Below are 12,194 nucleotides of genomic sequence, written 5' to 3'. Positions count from 1 at the left end.
AAATCCCGAGCATGGACTCCCTCAAGGGCCTCCCTTCGGGATCACCACTTCGCGTGCTTCACCATATTTCTCGCTTGGTCCTAAGCCGCTTCGGCATCGACCTTGTGCTGGCCACCCTATTATCAGCCTCGGCCCTGACCACGACAACCTCTAACTTGGCCACCTCAAGCTCCTTGGCCAGATTTTCTTGACCGAAGACAGCCGAGTTCAGCTGAGACTGGAGCTCCTCGATCTTTTTGGCCTATACCGAGGTTTTTTCCTTTGCAGCTCGAAGATGGGCCTCAGCCAAAGCCAACTGTGCCCGGGCAGTCTCCTTTTTCCGAGGCCAAGCGATCCATGTTTTTCTTCCATTCTTTGGCCTCAGCTTTGACCGTATCCACCTCCACCCACAGCTACTCGATCTGGTCAAGTTTCTTTTGAACCTGTGTGTTCAGATCGTTAGCTACTGTGTCTGACTCATCGTCACTAACTTCAAAAACTCTTCTTACCTGCTCGACCAGGTCGGCATGCTCCTTCCGAGCCGCTTCTAGCTCAGCCTGGAGTTTCTCACTAAGAAGCTTCTAAGCATCCCTCTTCTCAGTAAGCTCCCGAGTCTCGACCTCATGATGTTTTAACTCCTCCCGATATCAGAGAAAGGTCTCATGATGAAGCACCGAGGCCTGCAAGCACAAAGGAAAATGTTACAATTATTTACGACTTAATCTAAGTACATGATAGAGGGGCATTCGAAGTTACCCGATTTAACGTCTGTTGAGATTCATTGAACAGGAAGGGCGCTTCTACCTCATTCATCTAGGCTTGATCTTTTTCGGTCACCAGGCACCGAAGATAACTGGAAATCCCCACGAGGGCGGAGAGAACCCGGGAATCCTCCATAATGGACATAATGATTAACCGCTTCCGGGTAGGATCTGCACTCGGAGCTGGGAATTGGTTTACTAATTTCGGACTTGAAGAAGACCCGCCAGCTCCTGGAGACGGTATCTTCTTTGGTACCAGTAAGTCACCCAACCCGGTGACGTCCTCTTAGGCAGTACAATCCAAGCCATCGAAGAAGCTGTTAAAAGAATCTGCTGCTCCTTGGGGGCCCTCGCTGAGGTGACCTTTCAGTGTCTGAGCCTAGTTTATCATAGAATCGGTGAATTAAGGCAACCTGGAGAGATCTATCACCCTAAGTGCATCCTTCGGTACATTATCTTCTGCCCGAGAAGTACCAGCCATGGTCTCTTTTTCGACCTCCCTAGCTCGGGGCAAAACGGCCTCGACCCTCCAAAGTTCTGAGGCCTCGGCCACTACCTCTTCATCGGCCCCCTGGTTCGAGGCAACGCGGTACCGCTTCTCACGCGGGTCACCAATTCTGAGTTTTCTTTTTCTTCTTAGGACTCATTCCTCAACCGCTGGAGTGAGTCCGATGGGAGCTCTCGGGCGCTGGTACTTTCTTTGGATGTACGCGCCAGCCGCCTCTTCAGTTTCTTCTGCTCCTAGCTCGGGGATCTCGGAGCTTTTCTTCTTTTCTTCTCTTTATCATGCTTCGGAGCAGGGGGCTCGGTGAAAATGTCATCATCACCGGACGAAGGCCTCATTTCAACATCTTTTGGTAAACCTGCAAAGGGGAAAGTAAAACAAGTTAGAAATCGACGGTGTGAAAGTAAAGTCAAACATGACCTAAAGAAAAAATCTCACCATGAGAACAAGCCTCCCAACGGCCCTTCGAAAGCTCACGCCATGAGCGCTCAGAGTAAGATCTTTGTGTTGCGATATCCTCAACCCACTCCTTGAGTCGAGGAACTGTATCCGGTATCCGGAGCAACAGTTGCACCATCACAAAATATCGATGAGAAGGGAGGAAAAGGAAAAGCGATAAAAGAAATCTTAAAGGCAAGGTTATAATAACGTTTCATGTTCCATTTCTCAGAAAATGGCATATCCTCGAAAGTGATTAAATCCGAGATCTTCACTCTAACGAATCGGCCCAACTAGCCTCGGTCTCGATCCTCATCAATGCTCGAGAATGGGGCCTTACTGGCCCGACATACGAGCTTGATTAGTCCCCCTCGATAGAGTCGGGGACTATACATGCACATAAGGTGGTCGATGGTGAAGACACACCCCTCGAGTTTGCTCACGAAGAAGCAAAGGAGAATTACAATCCTCCAAAATGAAGGATGAATCTGTCCGAGAGTCACCTCATACCTTTTGCAAAAGGCTATAATAACTGGATCTAAAGGACCCAACGTGAAGGGATAAGTGTAAACACTTAAATAATCCTCCATGTGGGTGGTGATCGCTTCCTCAGGCAAAGGAACCACCACGTGCTTATCAAACCAGTTGCAGTCCTCCCTGACTTTAGCGAGGACATTGTCGGTGACAGAACATATGTATCTCGAGACCGGTTCGCACCGACCCGGTACCGAGGAGATTTTATCAACCTTGAAATTGATTCCGATTGGGCATCCCGTAGGAACGAACATCTTTAGGAGCGGAACCAAAGCATTACTAAAATTAGTCATCGACACCACCAGATTTTTCCTTAAGTTTATCGAAGTCATACCCGGTCCCGGTCATAACGGTCTCAAGGAATATATTGCCAGCTTATCCGACAGGGGTCCGAAATTCCCGTAACTAACCGGGCATTATGGCGAAAATCACGGAATATACCAAAAAGGGGACCAACGGTCAACAAATCAAAGGCCTTTTTATCTTTTATGGAATAATAAAATAATACTTGAAAAGTAGGTTCCCCTAATATATAAAGGGGGTCTCACAATTCATGAAGGATATTGTAACATACACTCATAAGCAATACATTACCGTTATCCTCTAAATTCTTATTTCTTTGATATCTTGGTGTCAATCAAAGTACATTCGACGGTGGTCAACTTTCCTTGGCCAAAACTATCCAATCCGTGTGATTTGCAGTTAATTTATCGTTATTTATTTCAATTGCAACATAATTTATCACTTTGTATCAAGTTAATCCGCATATCTTTTAAACCACTAACAAATTCAATTGTTATCCGATTTTGAGGATAAACAGTATGAATGAATGAATACCCGTATGATCAGTTCATTAAGGACAACTGTCTACACAAGAAAAATGTATGAATGAATTCCTGAAGAAGTTAGATATTGCTGAAGCCTATCTTCAGTACTAATTACGTGGAACAGAGTAGAAAACGTAGTAAAGAAGCACTTAAATATTCTCGTACGCATATAATGTGTGTGGATGGAAATCGAAAAACAAATATAAGTAGGGAAAAGCTCTCTTGAAACTGTATCGATCTAGTATTACAACTCATTTATATCGATCTATTATCACAACTCATTTGGTATATAGATTTGGTTTTGGAGTTGTGAATGTTACAACAATATACTTTCTCTGTCCCAATTTATAGTTGCTTAATTTATATTATTTAGAGTGGTGTCAATTTATTGTATACATACATATTCGTTTAGGAAAATATTTATTCACATGTAAATTTAATGAATTGTTTCGACGAATATTGTATCAAATGACACCTATCTCCTCATGAAGCTGATAACGTATATAAGCTATCCCTTCGTCAGAAATATAGATGCATCTTAGCTTCCCCCAAAACTGACATTGCCATTTTATTTTCTCCACAAAACAATTAAATCACTATCGCTTCTAATATTTTCTCCAGTACTTATTGAATAAAAGTGTTGATCTCTTTATCTCTTCTCTGTTTTCCTCCTCTCAAGTATGATTCAAAGTCACATAACTTTTGGAGTTGTGGCAAAAGTATTCTAGGTCATGACTTGCACTAAGGAAATGGCTTTTTTCCCTCCCAATTTCATGCTACTTACTCCTCACCAAAGTGACCATCAAGACTTCCAAGGCTTGTCAATTTTCTTACTTTTTTTTTTTATTTAAATTTCAGATGGAGTCTTGAAGCAACGGTAAAGTTGTCTTTGCATGATCTGTAGGTCACGGGTTCAAGTCGTGAAATCGATCATCAATACTTGTGTCAGGATAGTCTGCCTATATCCCTTATACCGGACTGTCTTATTCAAATTTACATTTTATACATAGGGGAGAAGTTCTTTTTTTTTTTAAAAGAATTTTATAAATGGTTATTTTGATGCAGGTGTTGGTTCAATATTTCTAGGGAAAAGAACCATGTCATTTAGTGGGATGGAGGCTAATAATAACTGTGAGGAAAATCATGAAGAGGAAGATTTATGTGATGATGGTTTACATGAGGCAGCCAGGGAGAAGAAAATTAGAAGGCTTAATATGGAACAAGTGAAGACACTTGAGAAGAACTTTGAGTTAGGGAATAAACTTGAGCCAGAGAGGAAAATGCAGTTGGCTAGAGCTCTTGGCTTACAACCAAAGCAGATTGCCATTTGGTTCCAAAATAGGAGGGCAAGATGGAAAACCAAGCAATTGGAGAAAGACTATGATGTTCTCAAGAGACAGCTTGAAGCTGTCAAGGCAGAAAATGATTCCCTCTTAGCTCACAATCAGAAGCTTCATGCAAAGGTATGGCCAAATCAATGACACTATTTTTTTAAGAAAAAATTAAATTGATTATATATGATGTTCCGGTTTATGTTACACTATTCTTTTTTAATATTTTTTATAGAGAATGACATTTTTCTATATTTAGAAACAGTTTAATATTAACCTTCTCATTTTATTATTCTTAGTGACATAATTTCAACAAATATCATGGCATGTTTAAAATTGTATTTTTAAACTCTAAGTCTAGTCAAATAAGTTTAAATAAAATGAAACGAAGGAAGTATTAATATTCCAGATTTATAAAAGACAGCTTATTTTCTTGGAGCTTTATGGAGAAAAAGTAAGAAAGTTTGAAAGGGTGTCTAGTCTTTGTTAAAACTTGAACAATAATGATGCCTCTTTCTGTTGTTGTTTGTTATAATATGCATATTGGCTACTTTGGTGAAATATTGAACCTTTTTTCTCTGCTAGTGGATTCCAAAGTCCAAACCATGATGTGCATGTTTTTCAGCGGAAAAGAATAATCTTTTCATCTTTTTCCCCATGTTCCCTTTTAGTCGATTCACTGCGTCAGTATCAATCTTTCTTTACATCAGATTCATACTGTCCGGGGTTGTTTGACACGAGAGATAAGAAGGTATAGTGGTGGTATAAAAATTTAATATCATTTTAATACTTTGTTTGGTTAGCAAATCTGGTTTAAGTTATCTCGGGATTAAAATTAGTACTGGAATAATTTATATCTTGTAGAGGGTGGGTAATTAGTGCCGAGATAACTTATATATTCTTCATAGAAATTATGCAATTATTATTTTTAATACAACATACCAAACAGTGGATAAAATACAATCCCAACATAACTAATCTCACCATAACTTATCTCAATATAACTTATTCCGGTATAAGCCGTATTCAAACCAAACGATCTCTTAATGTGTTATTATTGATTAGTCCATTAAATAATTAATTAAATTACATGGCTGCAGATAATGGCACTAAAAAGTGGAGAGCAGCCAACAGAATTATCAATCAACTTGAACAAGGAAACAGAAGGTTCAAGCAGTGAAAATAGCTCAGAAAAGATGAAGCTAGATAGCACAATGACAGCTGCAGCCATTGACGGCCCATTAATATTAGTATCCACTGCTCATCAGCCAATTACTAGGGGCAGCAGACTCTTGTTCCCACCCCCGGTGAGGCCTAATGGGGTAGCACAGCTCTTCCAAAGACAACAAGTGCTACAGAGCGATATGAAATTAATGGACCAAACTGTCAAACAAGAAACTTTATCCAATATGTTTGTCGATGACCAATCACCTGGATTTTGGCCATGGCTCGAGCAACCACATTTTAATTAATTTTTTGAAAAATATATTCGGATTTACAGCTTGGCGATTATTTTCTTTTTATTTTTCTTTTTGGTGTATTAGAATGTTGTATAGAGTAATCAATTGCATACCAAACTGATCATAGTGATGCAGTTTGGATGAATTATTATTTTATCGTAATTTTTTCATACATTTTTTAAAATATTTGAATTGTTAATTATTGTGATTTATAGTACTTTTTATGTAATTTTCATATATATAAATTTTATTTTTTTATAATTTTATGTCAGAATTCACGATTATTAGTAAAAAAAATTGACTCTTGAAATCCATGAATGCCTCACATAAATCAAGATGAATGGAGTTTTTAAATTAGGAAGCCTTTCCAGGTCTTTATGGAGGAATTGTAATATGCACAGAAAAGTGTCTTCTTCCTTTTAGGGAGTAAATTATTCTTAAACATTTCCCGCTTTATTAATCTAGGGGGTTTTTAAGATCAGGGGCGGACCCACCTTGTATGAACCCTCCATCGGAAAAATTAATTATTTTTATTTGCGAATTTTATGAAAAAAAAAAAACATGAAAGCGATAAATATTAATGTACTTGAACCCACTTGACACAAGCAAGTTGTAGAGCAACGGTCAAGTGGGTTCAAAATAAAGTCCATGGTTGGCGGTTTGAATCTTTTCTAAGGCACTATCCCTTTGTTAAATGTGTATTTTGAACACACATTTAAATTCATTTTTCACTTTATCAGTTTTGTTATAGCCATAGGTAGGGGTGGGCATAGAATCCGAAAAATCGAATTCCGAACCAAACCGAATTAATTTGGTATTTCGATTTCAATTTTTTGGTATTTCGGTATATTTCGGTGCAGAAATTACGGTATTTCGGTAGTTCGGTACAGTATACAGTATTGAATTTTTGCTATTTCGGTATACCGAAATATTTTAGTCCAAGCCCAACTTTATTTTTATTTTCAGCCCAATAAGTATAAGCCCACACCCTTAATTTCCTAATACCTTAGAGGCACTTACGGGCAGTATCTGCACTTAGCCTCTTACCCCCTTTCCCTTTCTATTTTCTAACCTAGACTTCTCTCAAAAAATTTAACTTTGGTTGGTTATTGTGGAATCACGAGTCACGACTACTACAATAGCTTCACGACCTCGGCGATGACGACTCCTCTCCTCGACGACTGCTTGTTTGCTCATTCTTGACTTTCATTCAGGTTCATAACTTCTTCATACCAGAGTTTATGTTTTTGCTTGTTCATATTGGCTCTATTTCTTGTATCTCTGTATTGTCATACCAAAGTTTATATTTTTGCTTGTTCATCTTGGCTCTATATGCCTGTTGTGATCTTGAGAAATCGAGAAGTATGGTTCAGAGAATCAGAAAGGCTAAAAAGAACAATATTACTTTTCTTGATTGAGAAAATATTCTCTTGAGTTTTGTAACTGAGTTGGAATGAAAAGCAACTCTAGAGGCAGGGACTGTCAACTTTTTGAATTGGAACTTGTGGCTTTTCTTTTACAATCCTAAGCTTAACAAAAGACATAATGACTGATACTTGATGCAGTGGTTGGTTATATCAGGGAATCTTTTGGATAATGAACTTCCTATCTAGAATGGAACATTGCTTGATTTTTGTTTTGATTGAAGGAACTGTGTTACTGGGCAGTGGGCACTTCATTTTAAGGCCAACAATGGCTTTTCCTACTTACCCTTTGGTGACATGGTCTGAGGTTTAAGGTTTTTCGCCCTAATTATTCTGTTAATGTATCAAATCGAAACCGTACGGAAACTGTATCGAACCAAAGTAAGAAATACCGAACCGTACCGAATTATTTTGGTACGGTATTTGGTATACATAATTGATAAATCGAATACCGAAATATCAAACCGAAGTTTATAAATACCGAAGCGAAGTACCGAATGTCCACCCCTAGCCGTAAGAGTACATTATTTTGTTTATTGTGATGTTCCTTTTCTTGTCTTTCTTTTTCTTCTTCTTTTTATAACTCCTTGCTATTCTTATTAAACTTCATTTTAGTTCAAAAAATTTTAAATCTTTCTACAAAGTGAATTTTGGTTCTCTTTGTCATAAGTTTACTAAAAAAATGAGAGTGCTTCATTGAAATTACTTGTAATCTTTTAATTAAATTTAGTTTAGTTTATATTGAAATTGTTAATTTGTGTTATACTCAAAGTTTTAGCTTGGCGTGCAATATCATTTTCGTTAATCATCTTGGATTAATTAGTTTGGTTTAAAACTCTTTTTTACCGTGTCTTTTGTTTGTAACTTTGTACGTTATATTTCTTAGAGTTATAATACGATTTTTAAGTTGGTTAAGCACTTTTTTGGTTAAAATTGCTAAATTTTCTGAAATAAATTTTTTTTAATTTATAAGATAAATTTTAAACATTTAAAATATTTCCCCAACGTTTTTTAAAAAAGACTTCATTTTGAAGTGGTAATGGAAACAAAAAAAAAAGAGCATTGCGCAAATGGTGTTTATTGGTGCACTTATACAATTGTCTACCGCAATTTCTAACTGAACTCGCTTGTACAAAATCATGGGTCAACCACTGTTTAAGATTGACATTCTTTTTTCTTATAGTTTCTAGTTTTACTGCTATATATTTTCTCGCTGTTATATCTATTATTTATGGAATAAAGGTTTAATTAATTTACAACTAGACGCAGGACTGGTTTTTTGTTTTTCAATGTTTTCCTTTCTCTCATTTTATGGGAAGTATTGCTTGAAATTGGAGAGAGTATCAAGCACACATTTCAAGATTGAGGAAAAGAGGACAAATTAGGTAGTGGACAGTAGAAGAAAACAAGGGGTCGGAAATGGTCATTGCCGTGACTCGTGAAGGGGACGTTAGCAAACTTTGTGCTGACAATTGACAATGAAAAAAGTTACTTACCATGATATATATCTCTCATCTATAAGCAACAAGGAAGGGTAAAAGGAAAATGAAGATGCCTACAAAAATGTAAAACGTTTTAGTAAAAACACTTCAACATAATGAGCTTATTTGACATGAATCTAAAGTAGTCAAATCAGTAAATTTCATGTGGTCTAAGGAGAATTTAAGAGGGTCACAAGGTTACTTCTTTTGTGACTTTTAATTTATCCATACAATCCTGATTTTTTTTCCCTCTAATGTCATTTCTTTCTCAAATAGCTGGCCCCCATAATTTTTTACTGATTTATTTAGCAAGGTCCCAAAACAAAAAGGATGGGTCCATAAGTGAATGTCTATGTTTAGAGAGTTAGCCCCAATGATTATTGGTCTTATAAAGTGTGCTTTAATCACTTTACACGAGCAACCTCGAAATTAGATCCGAATGTCTCTGTTCTAAAAGTAATTTTACAAATACTTGCAGGCTGTAGCATAAAATAATTTTCTTTGTTCTGTTCTTGTGAAGAAATTCTTTAGATTACTTAAAGAAGCCGTTGACAGAATTAGGCAGCCATTTGAGAATCTAAAAGATAATTCGTGCAATAATTCCATGTTATTGGACATCACATGCTACCTTTTATGCTGCAAATCCACAAGGCTAAGATTCTGATACTTCCAATAATAATATATTCCAACATGTTCTGCTAACTAGTTGTAGTTGCATGTATATGTTTCTTAAAGTCCTCAATATATCCTCCATGCACATGCTCTCTTATATATGTAGGCCTCTATTTAACATTTAAATATTCTTGCAAAATTTCGAACAGATTAAGAAGAAAAAGATTCTAATATCCAGAATTGCAATGAAATGCCAAATTATCCAGCCATGAGACAGAGATAATTTACCCCTCTTTCACATGATTTGATAACTATTAAAGGAGTTTATATTTTTAAAAAGGAAAAGGAGAATGTCTGATTCACTTATAAGAACTATAATGTCTGATTCACTTATAAGAACTACTATATATCGTTCTTATTATAATTGAAAATTTTACATTCTACAATAACGTCAAGAATTGGATAACAAAAAAAATTAAAGTGAGTGATAGAAATAATACAATGATATGATCTTTTATTGCCAAATTTTTATTTTTGCAGGCAAATATTTTCATGAATGGGAGCCTTGGCGTGACGGGTAAAGTTGTTATGTAATTAGGAGGTCACGGGTTCGAGCTGTGAAAATAACCTCTTGGAGAAATGTAGGGTAAGGCTAGACCCTTGTGGTTCGGCCCTTCTCCGAACCCCGCGCATAGTGAAAGTTTATTGCACTGGACTGCCCTTTTTAGGCTCTATCATATACAAGGGTGTTCTGGCCATATTTCTACAACTGTGTCAACCAAAGTGGAAGCTTATTGTTTTGCAAGAACAACTCAGATTTAGCAGCAAGGGTAAACAAAGATACCAAAGCAAAAGCCGCTCCACCAAATGAAACAGCTTATGTTTCAATAGATTTGACAAAACAAACTGAAGAATGACTTTCTAACTTTTCCTTAAGCCAACTATATGATTGGATGTTTAAAGTTTTGCTGTCTAATACTTTCTTATTTAAAACAAAGGCAAACCTTGCTACTGCAAGATATATATATATATATATATATATATATATATATATATATATATATATATATATATATATATATATATATATATATATATATATATATATATATATATATATATATATATATATATATATATATATATATATATATATATATATATATATATATATATATATAAGGAAAACCGACCGAAATCGGTCGGAAATTGAGAAAAAGCGACCGATTTCCGACCGCTTTTAATTAGTCGGAACAATAATGGTCGCTAAGGTGTTGCGACCGAAATCGGTCGAAATTTTCCGACAGAAAACGGTCGTTTTTTTTATTTTTCAAATAGCGACCGACATCGGTCGGAATTTTAAATATATTATAATTAACAATTATTTGTAAATTTGTAAATTGTAATAAACCGATCAAAATCGGTCGGTACTAAAAAAAAATTAAAAAGACATTTCCGACCGACTTCGGTCGAAAATTTCAAGATTCTGCAGAATTCATTTGAAATTTCCGACCGAACTCGGTTGGAAGTTTTGAATTTCTGGAAAGAGAATGAGATATCCGACTGACTTCGGTCGATTTTCTTGGTAAAAATCAGGTAGAATATGCATGCTTTTAAGCTACACCACCTGCCAATTACAACCAATATTCATCCTATAATGGCAGCATTACATTGCTACCATTCAACCATAATTAACCAATAACACCAACAATTAACCAACAATAATTAACCAACAATAACCACAACAACAACAATTAACCAACAACAACGCTAATAACAACAACGCCAACCACAACAACAACTATACAAATGTTCAATAACAAAATAATATCAACAATACAATCATCATTCAAAACTATTCCCAACTAAATATTCACAAGTTCAAGACTTTGTTTAGCAATACACACCATTCAATGAGTGTTTGTATTGCATCATTTCCATCTTCACTACTAGAAGCTTCATCGCCGGCATGGTTCGAAGGATCAGGACGAGAAGGATTAGCATCTGGGGAACGCTCACGAGACCGGGGAATGGGGAAAGCACCACTAGCAAGAAGATTGGCCAACTAATCTTGAAGGAGATTAAATTGTTGGTCCCTCTTTTCTAGCTGAACTTGAAGGATATCAAATTGTTCATCTCTCTTTTGCTCTCTAACCTTTGTCTCTTCAAGCTTTGCGATCTTTCTCCATAGACGAAAGAGTCGACCTATCAATTGTCTCGCCTTAGGCAGAAGTCCCTATACCTTGCAATCCAGCCATGTAGCGCCGAAATGATCTCTCTGGAAGGCCGTATGCTATCCCATTTTTAGTAATTTAAACACACACACACACACACACACACACACACACACACACACATATATATATATATATATATATATATATATATATATATATATATATATATATATATATATATATATATATATATATATATATATATATATATATATATATATATATATATATATATATATATATATATATATAGAGCTTATCGTATATAGCTTATATATATATAGTTTTATAACATATGTATACATATTAATGTTATATTAACATATTATAACATATTAAACTTAAGTTGTTGTTGCTAAAACTTAAGTAATAATATAGCTTTTAATACATATATGTATATATACATACAAAGATAGGATATAATGTCCATATAAAAGTAATTTAAAAAAATACATACCCGCTATATAAGATGTATATATAGTATAGTATAGTATATATATATATATATATATATATATATATATATCGAGATAATTATACTGATTTTTATATAAATCAACATCTTGTTTGTTTAACAAACGAATAGTCTGTTCAGACGAGTTTAA

At 35.7% G+C, this 12,194-nt stretch overlaps 1 protein-coding gene across 4 annotated transcripts; it reads left to right on the top strand.

Annotated features, from left to right (window-relative positions):
* The first annotated feature begins 3,379 nt into the window (after positions 1 to 3,379).
* LOC107782706 (homeobox-leucine zipper protein ATHB-13) lies at positions 3,380 to 5,993 on the top strand. 4 transcript variants are annotated; one of them, XM_075221808.1, is made up of 4 exons: positions 3,386 to 3,860; positions 3,949 to 3,994; positions 4,111 to 4,507; positions 5,476 to 5,993. In XM_075221808.1, exons 3-4 carry the CDS (start codon positions 4,142 to 4,144, stop codon positions 5,845 to 5,847), a joined length of 738 nt encoding a protein of 245 aa, XP_075077909.1. In that variant the 5' UTR covers positions 3,386 to 3,860; positions 3,949 to 3,994; positions 4,111 to 4,141; the 3' UTR covers positions 5,848 to 5,993. The 4 variants fall into 4 exon arrangements, with proteins under 4 accessions (XP_016459121.1, XP_075077910.1, XP_075077909.1 ...); XM_016603635.2 differs by lacking the exon at positions 3,949 to 3,994 and having other exon boundaries at positions 3,380 to 3,860; positions 4,110 to 4,507; XM_075221809.1 differs by having other exon boundaries at positions 3,385 to 3,772; positions 3,903 to 4,507.
* The last annotated feature ends 6,201 nt before the right edge of the window (positions 5,994 to 12,194 follow it).

Source organism: Nicotiana tabacum, chromosome 9 (genome assembly GCF_000715075.1).
Source record: "Nicotiana tabacum cultivar K326 chromosome 9, ASM71507v2, whole genome shotgun sequence".
Lineage (NCBI taxonomy): Eukaryota > Viridiplantae > Streptophyta > Magnoliopsida > Solanales > Solanaceae > Nicotiana > Nicotiana tabacum.
This window is presented reverse-complemented; position numbering and strand designations above follow the sequence as displayed.